The sequence below is a fragment of the Triticum aestivum genome, chromosome 7D (genome assembly GCF_018294505.1).
Source record: "Triticum aestivum cultivar Chinese Spring chromosome 7D, IWGSC CS RefSeq v2.1, whole genome shotgun sequence".
In the NCBI taxonomy this organism is placed as follows: domain Eukaryota; kingdom Viridiplantae; phylum Streptophyta; class Magnoliopsida; order Poales; family Poaceae; genus Triticum; species Triticum aestivum.
In genome coordinates this window covers 448,837,958-448,858,880 of record NC_057814.1, presented here as the reverse complement: position 1 = coordinate 448,858,880, position 20,923 = coordinate 448,837,958, and the positions used below count along the sequence as shown (strand labels likewise).

Below are 20,923 nucleotides of genomic sequence, written 5' to 3'. Positions count from 1 at the left end.
GGTTTGGTCAGTTGAATGACTTTTTTTGAGAAACAGTTGAGTCGCTATGTACACAATAACTGTTTCATGGAGGAAAGCAAATGCAGATATTAAGCTTACCGGTCTAGCTCCTCCTTCCTCAAGGTGGAAAAGTCATTTCTCGACACCCTCCAGTTGCCAGAGCACATCATCCACCGTCAGTGGCTCCATCTCAATCAAACACCCTGGTGCGCACAACCTGCAACCAGCCTATGACATCGTTTTCAGATACATAAATGCCACCAATTGACTCATCTCGTCAGGATAGAACAATATACATCACAATACAGTACATTCTTTCTTCATATAAAACCATCAAGAATCAATGTTTGTAGCTGTAAAATAGGTCTGACAGGGTTGCATTTTCTACATATATATCCAGCAACAATGAAATGGCTAGTACTGAAAGATTCAGCATGAGTTTGATTGCCATGGCGAGGAACAAAGAAGGCCGGTACAGAATCATCCCACTTACTTCTTGGTGCCCTTCATGTGCACGTCGTCACTCTCCTTCTCCTTGATCTGTGCTGGGTGCACTCTGCACTGGACAATGAGCTTATCGACACGCCATTCGTGTTGCAGCAACTGGCATGGATTTAGCGTTGGCAATGAAGAGGCGCTGAAGCTCGAAGTGGCACACGGGGCACCCAGGCGCATGAGGAGCTCGAGACGCGCTTGTCAGCCGTGGAACCGGAGGGCAGCGGTTAAATCAAACGATAGTCACTCTCGACGCCAAGGACACGGGCAACCGTCCAGACCAAGTCCTACGCGAGACACACCTACCCCGCCTCGATCTCACCTAGCCGCCGCTACGCGTCAGGCGCCGTGCAGAGAAAAGGTGGTGGCTATGCATGTACCTTGCGATGGACCTCAGGGGAGGCTAGCACGGGGCGTCGCCAGTGCACGTCGGCGACGAAGGTCGACGCGAGCAGTGGCGGGATCGCAGTGCCGCGGAGAGGATGCAGAGGGCTTGGCCTGCTAAGGGAGCGCGATGGCCGGGCTTCGTGCAAGACGGGGCGGAGGTTTGGGCAGGGATCACAGGGTGGAGGTGGTGGGTAGCGCGATCGGCCATGCCATGCCGGGAGATCCCCCTCGCGCACGTCCAGCGGCTTTGGTCCACCAGGGGAAGGGGAGAGGTTTTGGGTGCGGGCGTGCAGCCAAGGATTTTGGGAGGTCAAACTAACGTAGCGTGGGTGGTCTAACGAGACCGTGCAGTCGCGCGTGCGGGATGGACAATTTTTTTTACTGCGTGCGATCGAGGGGGTGTGAGTATGGTCGAACCATCACGAAGACTGCAGAACCCCCTTTAATAGTAGAGATTCCAATGTGATCTGAATATCCCATCTCATTCCCTTGTGGTCGAACGAACGGCCGGGCTCAGAACGCAAGCATCAAGTGCATATCCAGTGATATTGCCACTGGTATGATACGGTGATCCTGAAAGATGTGGTCCATTGGATATGTGCTGAAAGGATAAGATTGGACATCCAAACAGTCCATTGTCAAATATACAAAACAGACCTTGGAACCTTTTGTAATTGCAAGTTTGTATTACACCATGTCAGCCTCACCTCTCTTTTATTTTCTGAGGAGGGTCTCACTGACACAGATGAATTGGAAAGTTATATCACACTGGAAAGACGCCATCCGATGACAAAAAAAACACCTATATGCATCTTTCAAGTGAAGTGAGCAACACAAACAAAAGGAATATTACGTGTGACGCCCCCGATTCAATCATACACTAATCATACATGCAAATGTGTATGATCAAGATCAGGGATTCACAGGAAGATATCATAACACAACTTTAGACACAAATTAAAATAATACAAGCTTCATATTACAAGCCAGTGGCCTCGAGGGCTCGAATACATAAGCTCGAATACAAATGAGTCAGCGGAAGCAACAATATCTGAGTACAGACATAAGTTAAACAAGACTGACTTAAGAAGTCAAGTAGAAACAAGATACAGATCGAAAAGACGCAAGCCTCCTGCCTCGGAGCCTCCTAAGTACTTCTGGTCGTCGGTGGTCTCCACGTAGTAGTAGGCACCCTCGGGGTAGTGGTAGTTGTCAGCGGTGACGTCTAGCTCCTGGGCTCCGTCATCTGATCGCAGCAATCGAGTATGTGGAAAAAGAGGTAGCAAAGCAACAGTGAGTACTCATCTGAAGTACTCGCAAGACTTACAGCAGATCTAAACTAAGTGTGCATCAGTATCAAAGGAATGGGTTGTATCTGTGGACTGAACTGCAGAATGCCAGAAGAGAAGAAAAAGTCTAGCCTATCGAAGACTGGTATCTTCAAGTATCTTGCAGCATTTAGAAGAGTACAAAATAGCATATTATAATTAGCAAGTATGTTGTAACATTAACGCCCAGAGATCCTTTCTCGACTCCCTGCGAGAAAGCAATCTTGGAGCCATCATATCCATTACATGCCTCAGCATCCAGTTCTAGTTGTATCGATCGGGATACAATTCCGAGCGTCCGTTACCGTGGACATGACTAGTTGAATAGATATACTTCCTGCAGGCGTGCACCAACTTACCCAACACGCTCGATCAACTCCGACCGGACACATCATCAGGTCATGACCGGCCTCGGCCGATCAACACACCGTAGTCCTACCTAGGCTCCACACAGAGGTCCCCCTCGGTCTACATCCTAAGCGCTCAGGGGTCTCAGGCCCATCGCCCTTTGCACTCCGGGTCGTTGTGTGCAGGGCGGACCCAGGCACCACCTCTGTCCTGGATGGCACCGGCCTAGCCGTGCCGCAATACTGAACTGGACGTCTGACAGAGCTTTCGGAAGAAACGTGCGACACCGAGTGCCCATACTTATTCCCGCGTGGTGGTCATCGTTCATCCAGCGGGGGCAATGAGGACAAGGTGAGGGGCCACTTGTGGATCACTAACCAACCTATACTAAGCATATAGGATAAGCAGGTAAGGTACAAAAGCAGGCTATGTATCAGAATAGGAGCAATCAATATTCCCTACCGATCTAGGGTGCCGCAGAAGCGACGGGAAGCACCGCCACCTCCACTGCACACTCACCGCCGCCGCAGCTCCGCCATGGCCACCTGCTCGAGCTCATCGAGCCAAGGAGAAGGTAGACTATCGATCTAATCTAGCCTAGTGATCCCAGAGGTCCTATCAGGCATGTGTAAAAAGGCAAGAGAGTTGATCGTATGCCATCCACGCAGAACGGACACACCATGCAGCCCGGGAGCATGGTATCATGACAGGGACCGTATCACAGGATATTTTCCCTGATATACACACAGAAAAGTAGCCGGCCGGCTCTTGTGCCGTGCTAGTCGTGAGGTGAGGCGACCAGGCGAAACCAGAACAGTCACCGTGAGGCGACCAAGCTCGTGTATACATGAATTTCACGGCAGACATAGGCATCAACACTACAATTTGACGTGGGGTTGCTAAATCTCAGCTAGCTTAGTTTGGTCTCGTTCACGAGCACAGTCGTTGGATTAATAAAACACACCATGATTCATATGAAAAAGGGCCATTTTAAACCTTGAATTTGTGGAGGTTAGGCGAAATGAATCCCCACATTCAAATCATCCCTGTCGATTGCACCCCGAACTATGCAATCTCGGTCTAAATCAAACCCCCATGTTCAAATCCATATCGATTGCACCCTGAACTATGCCAACCCGATCTAAATCGAATCCGGACATTGTTTGAGGCATAAAAACGCCGACGTGGCAAATGAAAACCGGGATTCGTCTGACCGATGGGCCAGTGAGCGACAGTGTTGACCACGGCGGTACTTCGCGCTAGGCCGGCCCATTTGTCATTTTTGGTAGTTACATTGCTAAAAAGATGCACGCAAAGTGATTCAAACTCGCTACCTCCACTTTCGGTGCAAGCTGCACTAACCAACACGGTCGCCTCGCCTCTTGTGAATACTTTATTCCTTTTTCTTCTTTTCTTCTTTATTTTGTTCGTTGAAACTCCTTAGCTAGATGATTCTTATATGGTTTTTTTAATCTAATGCGTGAAACTGTTTTCAATTCCCTTTTCTTCTCAAATTCGTGAACCTTTTTACAGAACTCATGGAGTTCCCCGAATCCATGAACTTTTTTTCAAATTTGCGAACTCTTTTCCAGTTTTACAATTTTTTTTCCAAAATTTGTGAACATTTTTTCCAAACCATGGACTTTTCTTTTGAAAATCCACAAACTTCTTTTAAAAATCATTGAACTTTTTCTGAATCCGTGATTTTTTTTCTAAATTGATGATTCGTTTTTCGGATGTGAACTTTTTTGAAAATTGATGAGCTTTTTCCAAAACCGATGAACTTTATTTCATATTCATGAGTTCTTTAAAAAAATGATAAACTGTTTTTCAAAACCAGCAAACTTTTCCAAAATTGATAAACTTTTTGCCAAATTCATGGACTTTTTTCATTTCCGTAAAAAAATTCGAATTTCTACTGATCTTTTTCATTTCCGTGAACTAAAAAAGAGTCAAATAGGTGTATTTTCATGATAGTGCACAACTAAGTGAAGTCGACCTAGTGGTTAATGACCATAGTCCTCAACGTACCTGTCTGAAATTCAAATCTCGCTACTCACAAATTAATAACTTGTGCCTTTTTTCTTTTGAGTTTGCTGTTTGAGAGTTGGTTGGTAGGCCACCCAGGTCTCGCGGAGTGCTCGAAGTAGACAGCAAGCTAGGCCCACTGGGCCGGCCCAGTCTTCTTCGTGCACGCCTCGCTGCGCAACCAATCTCGGCCATCCTTTGCCACGTTGACAATCCTCATTTGGAAAACGACCTCCGGGTTCGATTTAGACCGAGATTGTAAGGTTGAGGGTGCAATCAACAGGGATTTTGACGCGGGGGTTCGTTTCGCCCAACCTCTATGAGTTCAGGGTTTAATATAAACTTTTTCCCGATTCGTGAAAATGTCCCAGCGAACGTTGTATGTGGCCCGTGGCAGCCCCCTTTTTTTATCACGCTCGTGGACTGTCGAGGCCCGTCACGACCTCTTATCACTGAGTAGCGATGCTGCAATTTTTTAGACGCGACTATACCTCGCCTGACGTGAGGTAGAAGGCACCCTTGCTATAGGGAGCCGGTGTTGGGCTAGCTCAGCAGGGTCATAGGTTATCGCGCTAGCATCATGCCCACGTCACAATCGAATAATCTAACGATCAGATGCACTTGTACATATTTGGGCCCTCTGTTCAATATGTACCATATAAATTAGGCATCGCCCAACCTGGGCGATCGGGGGGAACCCAGCCGCCGCCAGCTCGCCACCCCTCCTCGTGCTTGCCCCCGTGTCGCCGTCGCCGGATACGGATTTATATGGTTCTTCTATGGCATAAAGTGATGCAATCTATTGCCAAAGTAGGAATGGTTCATAGCAGAACCATATAAATTAGGCGGCAAATGAGTAAGAACATTAGCCCTCTGTTCTAGCCAAATTAAGGAGCTCGCTAAGGCACGGTGCTGCACAATTTTCATACCACTTTTCCCTGCTACAATGTAATGAAGCTTTGAAACTACATATACCAAGATATTTGCCAACCCATTGAGAACCTATACCAATGTAATGAAGAGGGAACAATTAATTTTGATACAGAACATGCACTTGTGAATTGGCAGGTAATATGAAGGTGTTGTATTGGAATTTTACCTTCGCTTTTGGTGACACATATCAGATAATCTTCCCTCGATCCTTTCATGATGTGGTTGCTGCCGGTGCTCTAGGAAGAACGCAATTTTGTTAATAGTAATTTTGAAATAAGAAAACCTTATCATTGTGGAATATAAACAAAAGAAAAAGAAAATATATGAAAATTGTTAAAGTTTGAGGGAAAATTTAGAAACTAAAATGGCATGTGAAATATATTTTTCTCTACATTCTTCATATAAGCATCGTAAAGAGAAATGTAACCATAAACTTGCCCTATTTGATATATCCTATATATTTTCTAAAATAGAGTATGTATCGAACAGAAGTCAGAACAAAGGGAATATGCATCAAATATGATTTCACCTACATTCCTCCTATACACTTCACAAAAAATAGTTTTGGCTTGCTTTTCATAAATCTAGCAGTGGGGACTTACCCTCCTGTACAGCTAAAAAATATATATGAATTCACCCCACTCAAAGAAGTACACCTTTTTTTAGGAATCAAAGTGTAAATCAACCAAAACTGTAGGTAAAACATAATTGGAGATTACATAGCAGAAAGAGTTCCATGATAAAAATTGTGGAATAACATTAGGACATGGATGAAAATTAGACACCTTTACACAACTACTACTATAGTTGACCAAAATAGAGAATAGCCTAAGATCCACTGGTCCAGCTCTATGAGAAACACAGAAATGAGAACTTGCAAAGTGAAGTTGTCACCTGCTGCGCCATCTTCAGATGGACCATCCACTTGTGCATCATCATCATCTGTTGGTGGTGGTGAGGATTGAGCTCCAGGAGCCCCACCATTGCTATGTTTTTTAGAATCTCCTGCAACAAAAATGGGAAGGTTATTTAACATCAAAAAATATACAACAGTGCAAGGAGCTTCCAAGAGAAGGATGACATGTGAGATTCAGTAATCCATGTAACCAAAGTAGTTGGCATCATTTGTAGGACTGTTGTAATCACATATCACTTTCTAACTCAGTTACATGGGAAGTTAGAAAGTGATATGTGATTACAAAAGAATACATGGAAATAAAAGCATTTCTCTTTTTGTCTACAATCTACCTGGGTCTAAGAATACAAAAGGAGTTTCAAAGTCCTAATTAAAGAAGGGTCAAATAGGTCTATTTTCATGAGAGTGCACAACTAAGTGAAGTCAACCTAGTGGTTAATGGCTACAGTCGTCAACGTACCTGTTCGGAGTTCAAATGTCACTACTCATCAATTAATAACTTGTGCCTTTTTTCTTTTGTGTTTGCTATCTGAGAGTTGGTTGCTAGGCCACCAAGGCCTCACGGAGTGCTCGAAGTACACATCGACCTGGGCCTCACTGGGCTGGCCTAGTCTTTTTCACGCGCGCCTCGCAGCGTAACCAATCTGGGCCATCCTTTGCCACGTCGACAATCCTCGTGTGGAAAATGACCCAGGTTCCATTTAGACCGGGATTGCAAAGTTCAGGATGCAATCGATAAGAATTTCGACGTGAGGGTTTGTTCAGCCCAAGCTCTACAAGTTCAGAGTTTAAAATGAACTTTTTCCTGATTCGTGCAGATGTCCCAACGAATGTTGTATGTGGCCTGTGGCAGCCTTTTTGTTATCACGCTCGTGGATGGTTGAGGCCCATCATGACCTCTTGTCGCGAGTAGCGATGCTGCATTTTTTTAGACGTGACTATACCTCGCCTGATGCGAGGTAGAAGGCACCCTCACTATAGGGAGCTGGTGCTGGGTTGGCTTAGTAGGGTCGTAGGTTGTCGCACGAGCATCATGCCGACGCCATACTCATATTAATTTTTCCTTTATTTTTTATTTATATTTAAAATGAATATATTGAAATTTTGATTTTGAAAAAGTTAACATAGTATTAAAAAATTAGGTGAACTTTTTGACAAATGTGTATAGAATGCAAAACAAAATGCCATCAAAAAAATTATGTCCTCCACAAAAAAAGTGTATATGACATTGTCAATAAATGTAAATGTTCCTGCGTTGCAAAAAAATATTTGTGACATTTAAAATTTGTTTATATAATGTAAGAAAATGTTCAAGTAGTTTTATACAAATGTTTATCACCATTAATAAAATGGTGACCATGCATTCACAAAAGTGTTCAAAACATGTATTAAAAGAAAAATGTACATCATGTATTTGAAAAATATTCAACATTATTCAAAAAAATGTTTTACGTGTACACTAGAATATATATATTGTGACTACAAAAATTAGTCGCGGGTTAAAAAATTTCAATAAAAACCGACAAAGAAAACAAAAAAAAGCGAAGAGCCAAAGAAAACCAATAAAAACAAAGAAAACCAATGTACATTGAAGAAACAAAAAAAAATTGGTGAAACACAAATAAAACAGAATTATAACAAAGAATAAAAGAAAAACTGAAGAAAACCGGTGAAGAAGTACAAAAACACAGAAAAACAAAACAAAAAAACCCCGGCTAAAGCAGTGAGAAACAGATAAAGATAAACCACAGAGGAAAAAACCCAATCAAAAACATTGAAAAACCAGACAAAAAACACAGAAAAAAGCAAACGAACTGCTACAGTAATGGGCACACCTGGTCTCGCTGCCCCGTGAGGCGAGGGTAGCATATATCTCGTTATAAACGAGGCATAGCTCCCATGCAATTTTTTAGGAGAATGAGGCTGCAGCCCTTGTTTCTTTTTGTGTGTTGAGCTACTTGTGTGTAACGGACCATGTCGGCTTTTCAACTTTCGTCTTTTCTGTCTTTGTTTAATCTTGTGCATTTATTCTACTGTTCTTGTTTTCAAGTTTCAATATTTTCAGCTATTTTTTTTTGTTTTTTATCCCATGTTTTTTGTTTTTCTTTTTTAATTCTAATGACACCAAAATACAACCGTCCTCTTCGGGTGAAAATGTTTCTTCCACGCGTTTTCAGTCAAAAATTTCGTGTGACCAAAGTTTGTACAGGCCGCAACTGCAAGCTTTCAAGTCGGGTTGCAACTATAAGGCTTCAAAATTGGATCACAATTGCATGTTTTCAAATGTGGTCGTAACTGTAAGCTTTCAAGTTGGGCGTCACAACTGCAAGTTTTCAAATGGTGTCTCAACTGCAAGTATTCAAAGAGAGTAGTTTTCAAATCGGATCGCAACTGGAAGTTTTCAAACGGAGTCCCAACTACAAGTATTCAAATACGGCCGCAAGTGCAAGTTTTCAAATGAACACAACAAATGAAATAACAATTGTTGTTGTTTTAAGAAGTTCTTTGCCTTATTAATGCCGCAAATGCAAGTTTATAAGTTGGCGCGTAAATGCAAGTTTATAAGTCAGGCCGTAACTACAAGTTTTTGAGTCGGGTCACAACTACAAGTATTCAAAGAGGGACACAGCTGCAGGTTTTAAAATGAGGTATCAATTGCAAGTTTAGAAGTTAGGTCGCAACTACAAGTTATCAAGAAGAGGCGCACTTATAATTTTTTAAGAGGGGTCGCAACTGTAAGGTATCAAGGAGGGGCACAATTGCAACTTTTTAACAGGGGTTGCAATTGTAAGTTTTGGGAGGGGTCACCATTGCAAGTTTCTCAAGGGGTCGCACTTGCAAGTTGTTGCACACAGCAATCCAAACTGCAAGGGGTACTATTCAATCGTTTTACTGGTCATTTTTGTGTGCATCCCAAGTACAAAGAAAAAAAAAACTAAAATCCCTTTTTATTTAAAAACTGGACAATTTCAAATTGTCACACAATTACATTAATATCGCATAGTACTTGGTAGTGGACATATGTCATTTTAGCAAACCTGGCGAGGACTAGCCATCCATTTTCGTGAGGTTGCTGGTTCAATCCTGGCTCCTGTCGATTTTTGTTTATTTTCATTTGTCTAAAGCAAATTATTGGGCCGGCGAACGGGACAATACGGACATTTCTCCAAGTGTCTCTTGGCCAGATAGTGAAAGCGGGCTACATATTGCTCAAAAAAAAAATTGAAAGCGGGCTACATCAACAATAGGTGATGTCAGCTAATGTCAGATGAATGAGATGAAACTATGTCTCATCTAGATGAGTTCTAGGAACTTCAAATTGATATTAATTTAATTTGCCAAAATAATTGGGACAATCTGAGGGCATGTTCCATTCGTAGTATTTTAAAAACATAGGAATGCATGATAGGAGCGAGTCAGTTCCTACAAAAGCTTATTTGCTAGCATGGAAGGTAGATGCTATCGTAAGAGCAACTCTAGTAGATTCACCATACCTGAAATTGACATCTGCCATGCTTCATATGGATATGGAGTCCGTGGCGGTGTGCATAAACACATAGTTGCTATAATGCCCTTCATATCTTTTCCTTTATTTGATATTTTTTGTCATTTTCTTAAAAAAATCCATGGGCAATTTAACCTCAAATTAGACATAGTAAACACATGTTTTAACATGAGAAATTAGAAGAAACTATAATCAAAATATAATATTGGCCAAAAATTCATCGGTACATATATTAGCGAGTACATATGTCGTTTAGCGACATTTTCAACCTAAGAAATGTCCCTATTCAAGCGACATTGCTACCTATAGTATCGGCTACCACGTCTACTAGACGCCGTCCACGTCCGCGTCCTCTCCGTCCTTCTCCTCCTTGGCGGAGAGATATCCTCCATCCAGGAATAGGTGTCGAACTGACAATAAACCCAGATGAAGGGTATATGATACCATGTACTTAGAAGCAAGTTTTATAACCATAAACAAAGCACCAAAGGAGACGTTCACCATCAAAGTTCAATTCAGTGGTCCGAGTACGCCTACATGTCTCAGCGCAGTGAGTACCGTCGAGTGGCAATTGGAGGTGTTTACACAACTAGAGCACATGCTAGTCACCGTTGCTCCTAACATGAAAATAACTCACTATTACAGACACCAGAAAATGCACTCATGAGGGTGCTCGCTTACAGAAGACCTGTTCAAAGGCCCACACAAAATCGTCATTGTCTAGTTTTATACTACAATCATCATGGGAGTCGTCATCAACGAAGGGACGTCCCGCACCAGGCTGGCCAGTCTCGTATCCGATAGGAACGGCAGGGTGCCGCAATGCATCCATCCCCTGATTCTTGCATGCGTAACAGAGACCTAATAACACGAGTTATGCAGTTCAACACATTAAACCCACTTTGCCGAAACCTAGATATCGATCACTGAATATAGAGTAAATTTGATAAAAGAGAGAGAGAAGAAATGGCACATACCATCTTCGTTTGGATCCAGTGGGTAGCAGAAATAAAACTTTCGACCATACATTTCCTTCACTTGCGCAAAATAGAGAGTTGATGACCACTTGTGTGAGCCAGCTTCCTTCGTCTTCACCGTAAAGTTGTAGTGGTGGAACATCTTCTCATGTGTCTCCACACTGAAACACTGGTGCAGAAGCTCGTCTAGTTCAAACTCCACACCCTGAAACAACACCTCATAAGAAAACTTGCATCCAACTAGGAAAAGATTAAAAGAAAAAGCATTAGGAAGTCACACATACTCTCAATCCCTCCCCTTCTATGATGCACTTCTTAAAAGCCTTCATGACTTCCTTCTCCATCCATAGTTTTCCGTTTTTAACGATTTGTTTTGTAGATTCTCCACACCTACAACATATTAGTTAAAAATTGATGTCTGTTACAAATCATGATGAAATTAGACTAACTGACAGTACAGTTGTAAGAGTAAAGTGCACCATAGGGACTTGTAAGGTGTATAAGTTGTGAAGGTGCTTCTTATGACAGGGTATCTGAGGTACTTGAACTAGAAAACTGCGCATCCATGTATGTATGCGAACTTGTATAACTGGGTTGACAGAAGATTAGACACCAGCTTATACTTGGCAAACAAAAATTGCATAGACTCCATGTGGACAACAAATTAACAAATGAAGTTAAATACATAACAAAACATTCTAATAACTATACAAGAGTTTCCGACTAATTTTCCTCAGTTTTAATTCATGACATAAATTCTCATATAAAGTTGGGTGGGAATGGATTGGCTACTGCCATGCAGGGACATGTGAAAGGCTCCACAATCCCCTGTCCATGTTGCCCTCAAACTTGAGCTTGCATAAACCCAAAAGTTATATATTATCAGTTTATCGCCAACAACTAGCGGTGTTGGGTTTAGATATACCTTCTCTTAAGAGACCCAAATGTGAAGTTCTCAAATTCGAGGAGCAATGTGACGCACCCATGCATGCATGTTTAGAGACCAACGGTGAAGATTGCTCCATTTCTAGCTAGCAATTAAAAAAAAGCACTACAACACCATTTGATACTTCACCACAAAATATAAAAGTATGTAGTAAGCTAAATGTCCCCAAAAGATTCAAGAATCATTAACTTTAGAACAATGTAGCATGTTCTACTAGTAGTGCGGTTAAGTGAGGTTATTGACCAAGTTTGATTGACACACTCCTAAAATTAATCTTGATGAGAAAGTGACAGTAGATTATGTTATCATAAAGAAGATCAATAATAGATTATGAATGAAACTTCAAGAAAAGATGATAAACTGCAATCGAACTATTGGAATCTTTACTGTATTTTTGTCTGCGAGGATTGAGTATCCAGTCGATGCGGAGACTGTGGTGAATCAGGCAAGGCAAGCTTTTCCGATGACTTGTTGGGGTTGGAAACCTTTTTGGGTGGGTTGCAGAAGCCATTTTTCACAGCAACCATGGCCTCTAAGACGTCATTATATGTATGTTCAGCGAGGTATTGATTTATTCTCCGCCGCCTTTCTTCTGACCTGAATCAGGGCGCACCAAACAAAATTACTCAGAATGCAGCACCATAATGATGCCATGGCAAATTTTTTGCATAGAGTAGGGAGCAACAATCCAGATGGCATGGAAGAAAAACATGGAAACAAATTTGCATAGTGTATGTACCATACATGCCAACAGCAAACAGAATATCATCATATGACTGGAATGGTGCCATACTAGCATTACCACTGAGGAGCTCAAGATGATGAATATCCTGCTGGAGGAGTTATCTTTGATTGAATAGAACCAGAATACCCGACTCGATAGCAGTATGTTATTTTAGTTTAAGTTGTATTCAATCCAGATCATAAAAACTAGTTAGCCTTGTCTTTCGGTTCAGTCAAACGGACCTACTCAAATGATCAGCGATGGACTGATCACTGATGGAACCTGAGGCATGGATGTCTTAAGAAAATAACCAAATTAACAATCAACAGCCATATATATCATACCGATCATGCTTGACAAGTTCTTACCTCGGGGATAATGCTTCCTGAACAGCTGGTTGCTTCTCAATTGTAGAATCAGGCACACCGATGTCCATGTTGCTGCCATTCACCACAGCCCTGATCATCGCAATTTAAACTCACAGTCAGTGAATTCCATTCTTCTTGACTGGAAACAATAAGAACTGGTGCGTTCCCATTTCAACAAAACCAAATTAAATACAGTAGTACTAAATATTACCCATCAGTTGACTCATATGCAGGAGATGTGACATCCAGCGAAATGCCCTCATCTTTTGACAGGTCTGCACCTGTACCGTTAGGCTCAGTGCTTCTCACCTCGGTAGAATGCTCCTCGACCCTGATCAGAACATCCACAACAGAACACAGGTCAATGACTCTTACGATGAAGATATCAGAAAAGATAACTTGTAGGCATTCTGTTTCTTCTATGAGAAAGGAATAGCAAAAAAAAAAGCGAATACAGTTGGAACTTTCTAGCAGATATAGCCATACGGAAAATAATGAAAATAAAATTGGAATCCCCTTGGACCGGAATTTATCATATCAGACGTCCGGGTCATTACAGTACCTATTATTTCGACCAAACAAAAGTCTTGGCTAATCAAGGAAGAACCAAAAATGATATACCTATCAGATGATTGAAGTGTAGGAGGTGTGGTATTGAGCGTCAGGGCATCGAACTGTGACAGGTCTGCACTTGTATGTCCAAGCTCACCGCTGCTCACCTCACCGGTATGCTCCTCCACCCTGATCAGAACATGTGCAGCAGATCATTGTTCAGATTTGTAGTAGATGTTTTATTTCTTCTATGAAAAAAACGAGTGCAAACAATAGCGATACAGCCTGAACTCTTAACAATAATGACACTCACGGTCGTCCTTTTCTGCCTCGAGGTCCCCTTGGGACCGAATACAGAACACTCTGCCGCAGATGAGTCGTAGTAGATCCAGTTGGCCTGCATAGGTTGGAAAATTAAAGTTAGATTTGAAGACAGGACCTTGTTTAGAGCCTGTGCAAAAATAGTTGCAACCTCCTGCACACCCCACCCGCCCGCCTCTCTCCCCCTCCCCTATCTGACTACTCCTACTTTTTTTTTGAATAGGCTGATTTAGGGTTTGGCGATGGGACTGGAATCGGAGTATCTTAGGATTGAGAGTTGGGCTTGGCCAAATCAGTTATACTGTATGTGTTTAGAGAGCTTTTAGGTGTAGATTAGACTGAGTTGAAACCCCCAAACACTAATATACGTACGTAGTAATCAGGATCTTGATCGCCGTGCGACAACGCCGATAAGTGGAGAAGACGATCATGAGACGTTCGCCATTGCGAGGCCTCACGCAAGATCGCACGTACTTAGTTTGCAAAAGAAGAAGAAACTAACCAGCCGAGAGAGATATAGAGGTCTCTTACGGTTTTGCTCCATTGGCCGCATCAGGCTTGCTCGTTGATGAGCGGCGGTCACGCCGAGCTCGGCCCATAGGGTGTGTTTTCGCCGGTCAGGCGCGCCGTGTGCAGTCGTCGACGGTTTAGCGCGCGAGATGACAAATCCTCCGTGAAGTACACAGGCGGCCCGCACGGACATGGACCGGCGCATCCGAGTTGTACACCGACCGAGGCAAGGCACGAGGTGGATAGATTCTCAATAATAAGAAAAAAAAGACCCGAATATCTGGCGAACAGTCGCCCGGCTGCTCCCAATTTACTGTGTTTTATTTATAAAAATGCCATGAGAATAAAACCCCATTTTCTTATTAAAAACAGAGAAAAACATAAATTTGTGAGTGCCATGATACGAAAATGAAAATGCTACTTTATAAAACTGCCATGCCAGTATGAAAAACCAAAATTTTACTCTTTTTTTCATGGACCAAATACGAAAACCGAATAAAAATGCCATCTCCTCTAATAAACAAAAAAATGCCATCTGTAAATAAGCAAAAAAAAATTCCATCTCTTCTAATAAATAAAAAACGACACACACACCCAGTGGGTCGCGCTATTCGTCACCCTGGGTGAGGAATTCTTATTCCACACCCCAGCCTGTCCATGCATCTACAGGCACGCATGGCACACTCTAAGGTAAAATTACATTGTGGAGGAAGGAGCATGTCCGGCTAAAACTACCGTAAGTAAAAAGGCTTTGAAGGTAATTTTACAAGATGCATGGAGGTAAGTTACATATCGTGCATGCGAGCAACCCATCCGGTTTTGCTTTGTTTTGCGTGCAACGTAATTTTACTGTGGATAGACTACTTAAATTACCTCTGTCTATAAGATCTCTATTGCATTTTCCTCTATCATCTGTCATCTTCTTTTAACAAAAAAAATCTCCCAGCCAACTCCGAAGAAATGATGATAGAGTGCACTACAAAGAGAGAGGCAAGATGCTTCTCCAGGTTGCCATCGTCCAGCCCGTCGCTCGGCCGGCGGCAGGATGCTTCTCCGGGTCGTCGTCGTCCACCATGTCGCTCGGCCGGCTGATCCGTAGAGAGCGCCGCCATCTTGGCATGTGCATGGATACAACACACACTAATTCTACAAACAAGAACGTAGGAAATTTGAAGCCGACGAAAGAACGTTACAAATTTGGGAGCGATGTGAAATAAAGATGTTCAACGTACAGAAAATGTCACCAATGCACGGTCCATGGATTAAATGTAAAATACTTCATAATGCCATCTTTTATTTTGTACACCGGCACGCAACCAAAAATGTAAACCAAATCACACGGCCAACTTGGAACTATTCTCACAACATGAAGCTCTACAGAGTAACGCCCGTTGCGTTACTTTACACAAGAAACAAGATTAGCCACTTTGCTGTCACGCCGGCATTGCAGGTGTAGGTCTTCTCTTTGTTGCAGTGAGAACTCCACGAATATTTGCAAACTATGGGGATTCTCTCAAGGTTATTTTGTAACAGCAGAATCAAATAACTAGGTTTCCTAAATATATCTGGAAATTTGCCACACCGGCATATCATACGTTCGGAAAGTCCCAAACATGGAACATTCCAATATCTTCACAACATTGACACCATAGATTTTGGAGTCCACATGTGCTCTGAAGCATTCACGGTAACTATCTTTCAAAGTTGCAGTTTGATGTACATGACTTCATTGTTTGCTCACAATACTCTTCTTCTTAATTAATGAAATGGCAAATCTTTTGCCTTGTTTCAAAAAAAAACAATACTTCTATCTGGAGCTTCATAATCTTCAGAACTGAGGCATGTCCGACTTCTGCCTTCTATGCTAGTATTCTTTTTCTTTTCTTTTTTGTAGGGGATGCTAGTATGTTTCTTAACCTGTAATCATTCAAAAGGATAAAACAACCAACTATATGACCTAAAAAAAGTATACCAACAACCCTTGGATCTTTCTAGAGGTAACAGGTATTTACACCTTGTCCACTCCTGACCAGCAAATGGAGAAATCAAGCACACAACACCAAATCAAACCAACCAGCCTGCTGCAATAATGTGCCTGAGAAAATCACTGCCAGTACAAGCATATGCGTGTAGAGAAGCAAGCAATCGACCAGGCACAAGCAAAATATTCTATGTAACTCGCAATATAGTAAAATCGGGTAATACATACTTAGTACCTAGTCCATCACTTCTTTTGACTAGCAACATTCATTTCCTTGAAACACAAGAGAGCTAAGTATGTCTGAAGCTATCCAGATAAGATACAAGAATTGAAATATACATTGATTGCCACTACTTCTCTAACTGGCTAATAGACAATTAGCAAAACACAGGCCTCCATGGAAGAAGCAAATCAACCACCATTGGGAAAAAAGAAAGGAATATCTGTGCCATCGGTAGTTGAGCCAAGCTCAATAGCATGCAATCCTTTGTTAAGAGAACACCGAGATGGATTAACTGATGATTCATACCTAGTAAACTATTACGGCTGAAACACATAAACATAGAAAGTTGGGTTTATGCTAGGGAAAATTAATTAAAAAAACATGACTGGAAAATATAGTCTGAAAGATTTGCATGCATGTTGGACAAAATCAGTACAATGTACCCCTTTTCAGTACCAGCATATATGCATCCAGTCCTTTCAAGTGCAAATATGTCCAAATAATTCACTGGTTCCAAAAACTACACACAAGATGAATGCATTTTTCGTTCAACAGACATTCATCGTAGGGGAAGCATATGTGTCTATAAATCTATAGTAGTTACTTTGGGAGGGGAGAAAAGCTCCCAATTGATCTATGATCTGAGAAGAAAACATAGTGCAATACGGAGGTTAGAACATCAACGTCAATCTTAAAAAGTTGCCCAACAAAGCTGGATAGCTCCTATCTTCTGACAAACTTCTATAAGAAAACTAGTTAAAAACGAGTAAAAATTTTTGATAATAACCCACGCAACTATAGGCCAAGTTGTTTCTAGATAAATTTCAACAAACTGAAATAAGGCTATGTTTTCATAATAGCATGGCCAATTCAAATGTGGTCAAATGAAATTTAAGAAAAATAGGAAAGAGCATACCCTTCAACAAAGGAAAGTTGGTGTATCAGCACAAATAGTGCTACTAATACATATCAAGGTTGCTACAAGTTCAACTGTGCAGTGAGCTTGCCCACCCAGATGTATTGGCTAAGTACATGCTATATACCTGCCGTACCTGCCGAAGAACACTGACTGTAAATTGTAACTCAAAATTTTGTATAAACTTACTAAGAAAAGAAAAACAAAACAACTACTCGCACTGATAAGTACTAAAAAAATGCCTTTTCTTACTAGCCCTAAAATTGAATTTCAAACGACGCATAAATTAATCTCTCGTACACAATTGTTTCTGTGAATACAACAATCAAACACATAGATGAATCTATATAGAGAGGTGCCCAAACAAAGAATGAGGCGGATAAAGTAAAAACAGGATTTGATCAACATACTTGTATTTAAGGTATGAGCTGGTAGTCTGTAACAGAGCTACACCCTGCATCGGGGAATTTATTGGGCCAGGTAAATTATTCTTTAGTTTAGATCAAACTCTCCAGATCTCGGAAATCAACATCAGAAAATTGGGAAAGTTACGAACACTAACAAATCCATGTTGCAAAAATGAAGGCCATGTATCCTATCCAATCTGGCACTCCTCTAACCCACCGCTTCAGCTCCAAATGGTCCCCCGGCCGCCCGGCGTCATACCGCTACGACGCTGTCGTCCGCCGCCAGACCGTACACGGCCGAACCGCGAGGCCAATGCAGCAGTTTCTCACACCCCCGAATCAATCCGATGTCAGTCCTGGGGCTCATGGCGTGGTGGCCTCCTCCATAATGGGGTCAGCATTCAGAGGGAGGAATCAAAGACAATGAAAAAAGAGAGTTGGGGGATGGAAGGAACGGGAACCTTACGAGCCGAGGGAGAGGAAGTCACGGGAGTCGCGCCAGCCATGGAGGATCTGAGGTGACCGCCACTGCCACAATAGCGCCGCCTCCGCAAACTATGCTTCCGATCATCCACCACAGCGACCGAGGCCAGCCGACGCTCACCACGCCATCCCGGCTGCCCCATTGAGGCGTTGACCATCACACAGTCGAGCCCAGTCGCCGCCGCTGGAACCGCTCTCATTATCTAACCAGAATAAAACTGGGATGTGGCTGGCTTGTAATCTCTGGACCACTTTTTTTTCTTCTTCATCCATCCCACGACGTGTGACATTCAGAGGCGTGGGCGCTGTAACATCGATGTAAAATTACCTCCAACAGGGACAAAAGGTTACGACAGAGGAGCCAGGATGGGCCGATGGGGTGCGGTGGGATCGGAAGCAATGAAACTTTGGCTGGGTCGGTTGACGAGGGTGAGGAATAATTTATTCTTCACCCTAGGTGTCTAATAGACTTTATATATGGATAGACTATTCATCGCCCTGGGTGAGGAATAGTTATTCTTCACCCCTTCTATTTTAATATCAATGCATCGTAATTTTACGTTTCGTAAATTTTTGTCTTATTTCATACGTAATAAGAGAGCGTAACAAAATATGTAATCACCGTAAAAGAAATTATGTTACGTAAAATTATGGACGTAAAAATATAGTGTAAAATATACATAAAATGCAATTTTTTTAGTCTTATGATCTATATTTTTGTTTTTTATGCCAAATTTTACATAGTGAATCGACATGAATGTAACTATTTGTATTTCATATGTAATTTATTTAGGAAACGATCGTTTGATTACCTCAGGTGAAGAATAACTTATTCTGCACCTTAGGTGATAGGTGATGAATAGTAACACTATGTATATATATGCCATCTCTTAATAATAAAAATGCTATCTCTTAATAATAATAAAATGTCATTTATTAATAATAAAAATGCCATCTACAGAAACAACTTGATTTGTGAAAATAATAATTTAATTGCCATCTACAAAAAAGGGCTTGGGTGCCATGTAACATACTCCCTTCGTCCCATAATATAAGAACCCAGGTCTACCATGTGCAAGCTCACGCTGCTGGCAGTGCGGTGCGCGGGGTTGATTTGCAAAGTAAAACATTTGCTGGATTTCATTGTACAACGAACTAGTTCAAAATATGATGTGTCATCGGGCCTGCTCTGAGATCCGTGCAACGGTGGGGAGGGTGTTCGCTGGGAGTTGTCAAAAATCTTACGAACGCCAGATAACATGTCCCAAAAGAAGACACAAGGTGGATAGATTCTCACATAAGCACCTCCGAGATACAGAGCAGTTACACCATCTTGTGATTGATGAATTCATCACATGTGTCTTCGTACGACTCCTCTCATGAACAAACATCGTTGTAATGCCTAAAATAAATCCTGAAAAATGCTAGCAACAATCTAGGACTTCAACCTTGGTGGGCTAGTTGCACTACAAGAAATCTAACAATCTAAAATACGCTCAGTTCACGGTGGATACTGATTCCATATCGCAGCCGGAACATGTGAAATCCATACCGCAACCAAAATAGGAAAACACTTATTCTGAATGTTTATGCATATCCATAATCCTTGCCCTTCAACAATATTTCCACTTTCCAAATAACTCTGTAAATACTATTATCGAACACACATTTGAGTTTGCGTTATTCCTTGAAAAAGTTATGAGAAAATAAATTTACTTGTCATAAATATGAATAAACAAGCGTAAGCGGATAAAGAATTCCATTCATTTAGTAACAGTTCACAAATATATATATTTTTCTCGAAAATTTGCACATTTGCATGGAAAAATGCAACATATACACATGCTTATTATATAAAAAAAACTGAAAATAATAAACAGTTTTATGCAAAATCAGTTTCGAAATATCAGTATGGAATCTACAGATTATTTTTTTGGAACAAATCTCAAGAACCTGACATTACTAGTAGAACGCCCGTGCGTTGCCACGGGCCTTTCAATTTTTCTTTTTCAATTGCACATATATGAATACAATGCACATCTCTTTGTGTCTACTACCCTCCATCTCTCTCCCCCACCTTCTCTCAGTCTCACCCTGTCTCTTTTCTCTCTCACACACAAACCCCTTTCCCTCAACTCAAAACTTAATTTTTGGCTCAGCTCAATTTTGCTCAGTGTTAACGTTCGGCAGCTACAGTAAACATCCTAGAAGCTTAAACATTAAATTGAAATTTTAACCTTTGTACAGGCTAAGATAACTTTTCGAACTTCTGGATCACACAAATTAATGATTATAATCTGTACAACAAACAAAAATGACTTCACATTGTAAACTTTTTAATCCACGGCTAGACTTACATGAGCACCATGACCTTAGTTCTGATACTTATTCTTGCCTATATTATACTTTTGTTATTTCTAGAGAAGATATCCACAACTAATAAGTAAAGATTTTAAGAAAAAATATCAAAATCACCGCATCATGGAATTGACATATACAGATGGACCATGGGAAAAATAGTACTAAAAGACATGTAAGCAAGAATTTCTTAGAGGTTGATCATTGCATCGTGACA

General features: G+C 41.5%; 1 protein-coding gene and 1 long non-coding RNA gene across 5 annotated transcripts; both read right to left on the bottom strand.

Annotated features, from left to right (window-relative positions):
* Positions 1-10,436: 10,436 nt before the first annotated feature.
* On the bottom strand, positions 10,437-14,608 carry LOC123167701 (uncharacterized). 3 transcript variants are annotated; one of them, XM_044585555.1, is made up of 9 exons: positions 14,360-14,608; positions 13,821-13,904; positions 13,577-13,696; positions 13,167-13,286; positions 12,956-13,045; positions 12,251-12,460; positions 11,202-11,307; positions 10,918-11,122; positions 10,437-10,801 (listed from the first exon to the last, which is right to left on the bottom strand). In XM_044585555.1, the coding sequence occupies exons 1-9, from the start codon at positions 14,425-14,427 to the stop codon at positions 10,602-10,604; spliced, it is 1,203 nt and encodes a 400-aa protein (XP_044441490.1). In that variant the 5' UTR covers positions 14,428-14,608; the 3' UTR covers positions 10,437-10,601. The 3 variants fall into 3 exon arrangements, 2 of the variants coding, with proteins under 2 accessions (XP_044441490.1, XP_044441491.1); XM_044585556.1 differs by lacking the exon at positions 14,360-14,608 and adding an exon at positions 14,201-14,338; XR_006484061.1 differs by lacking the exon at positions 10,437-10,801 and having other exon boundaries at positions 10,916-11,122; positions 12,349-12,460.
* A 1,897-nt stretch (positions 14,609-16,505) lies between these two features.
* On the bottom strand, positions 16,506-18,579 carry LOC123170244 (uncharacterized). Of its 2 annotated transcripts, none has more exons than XR_006485116.1 (2): positions 18,332-18,579; positions 16,506-18,246 (listed from the first exon to the last, which is right to left on the bottom strand). It is a non-coding gene; the product is annotated as an uncharacterized lncRNA (long non-coding RNA). The 2 variants fall into 2 exon arrangements; XR_006485117.1 differs by having other exon boundaries at positions 16,506-18,243.
* Between the last annotated feature and the right edge of the window lie 2,344 nt (positions 18,580-20,923).

What these genes read in the sequence shown, in the direction of transcription:
- LOC123167701 (XM_044585555.1), bottom strand. Translation starts at nt 14,427, where the DNA reads ATGGGCCGAGCTCGGCGTGACCGCCGCTCATCAACGAGCAAGCCTGAT. An exon ending in GCATATGAGTCAACTGATGG is followed by an intron (nt 13,046 to 13,166) that starts GTAATATTTAGT and finishes TGCGATGATCAG; the next exon opens with GGCTGTGGTGAATGGCAGCA. An exon ending in TCCTCGCAGACAAAAATACA is followed by an intron (nt 11,308 to 12,250) that starts GTAAAGATTCCA and finishes AATATGTTGTAG; the next exon opens with GTGTGGAGAATCTACAAAAC.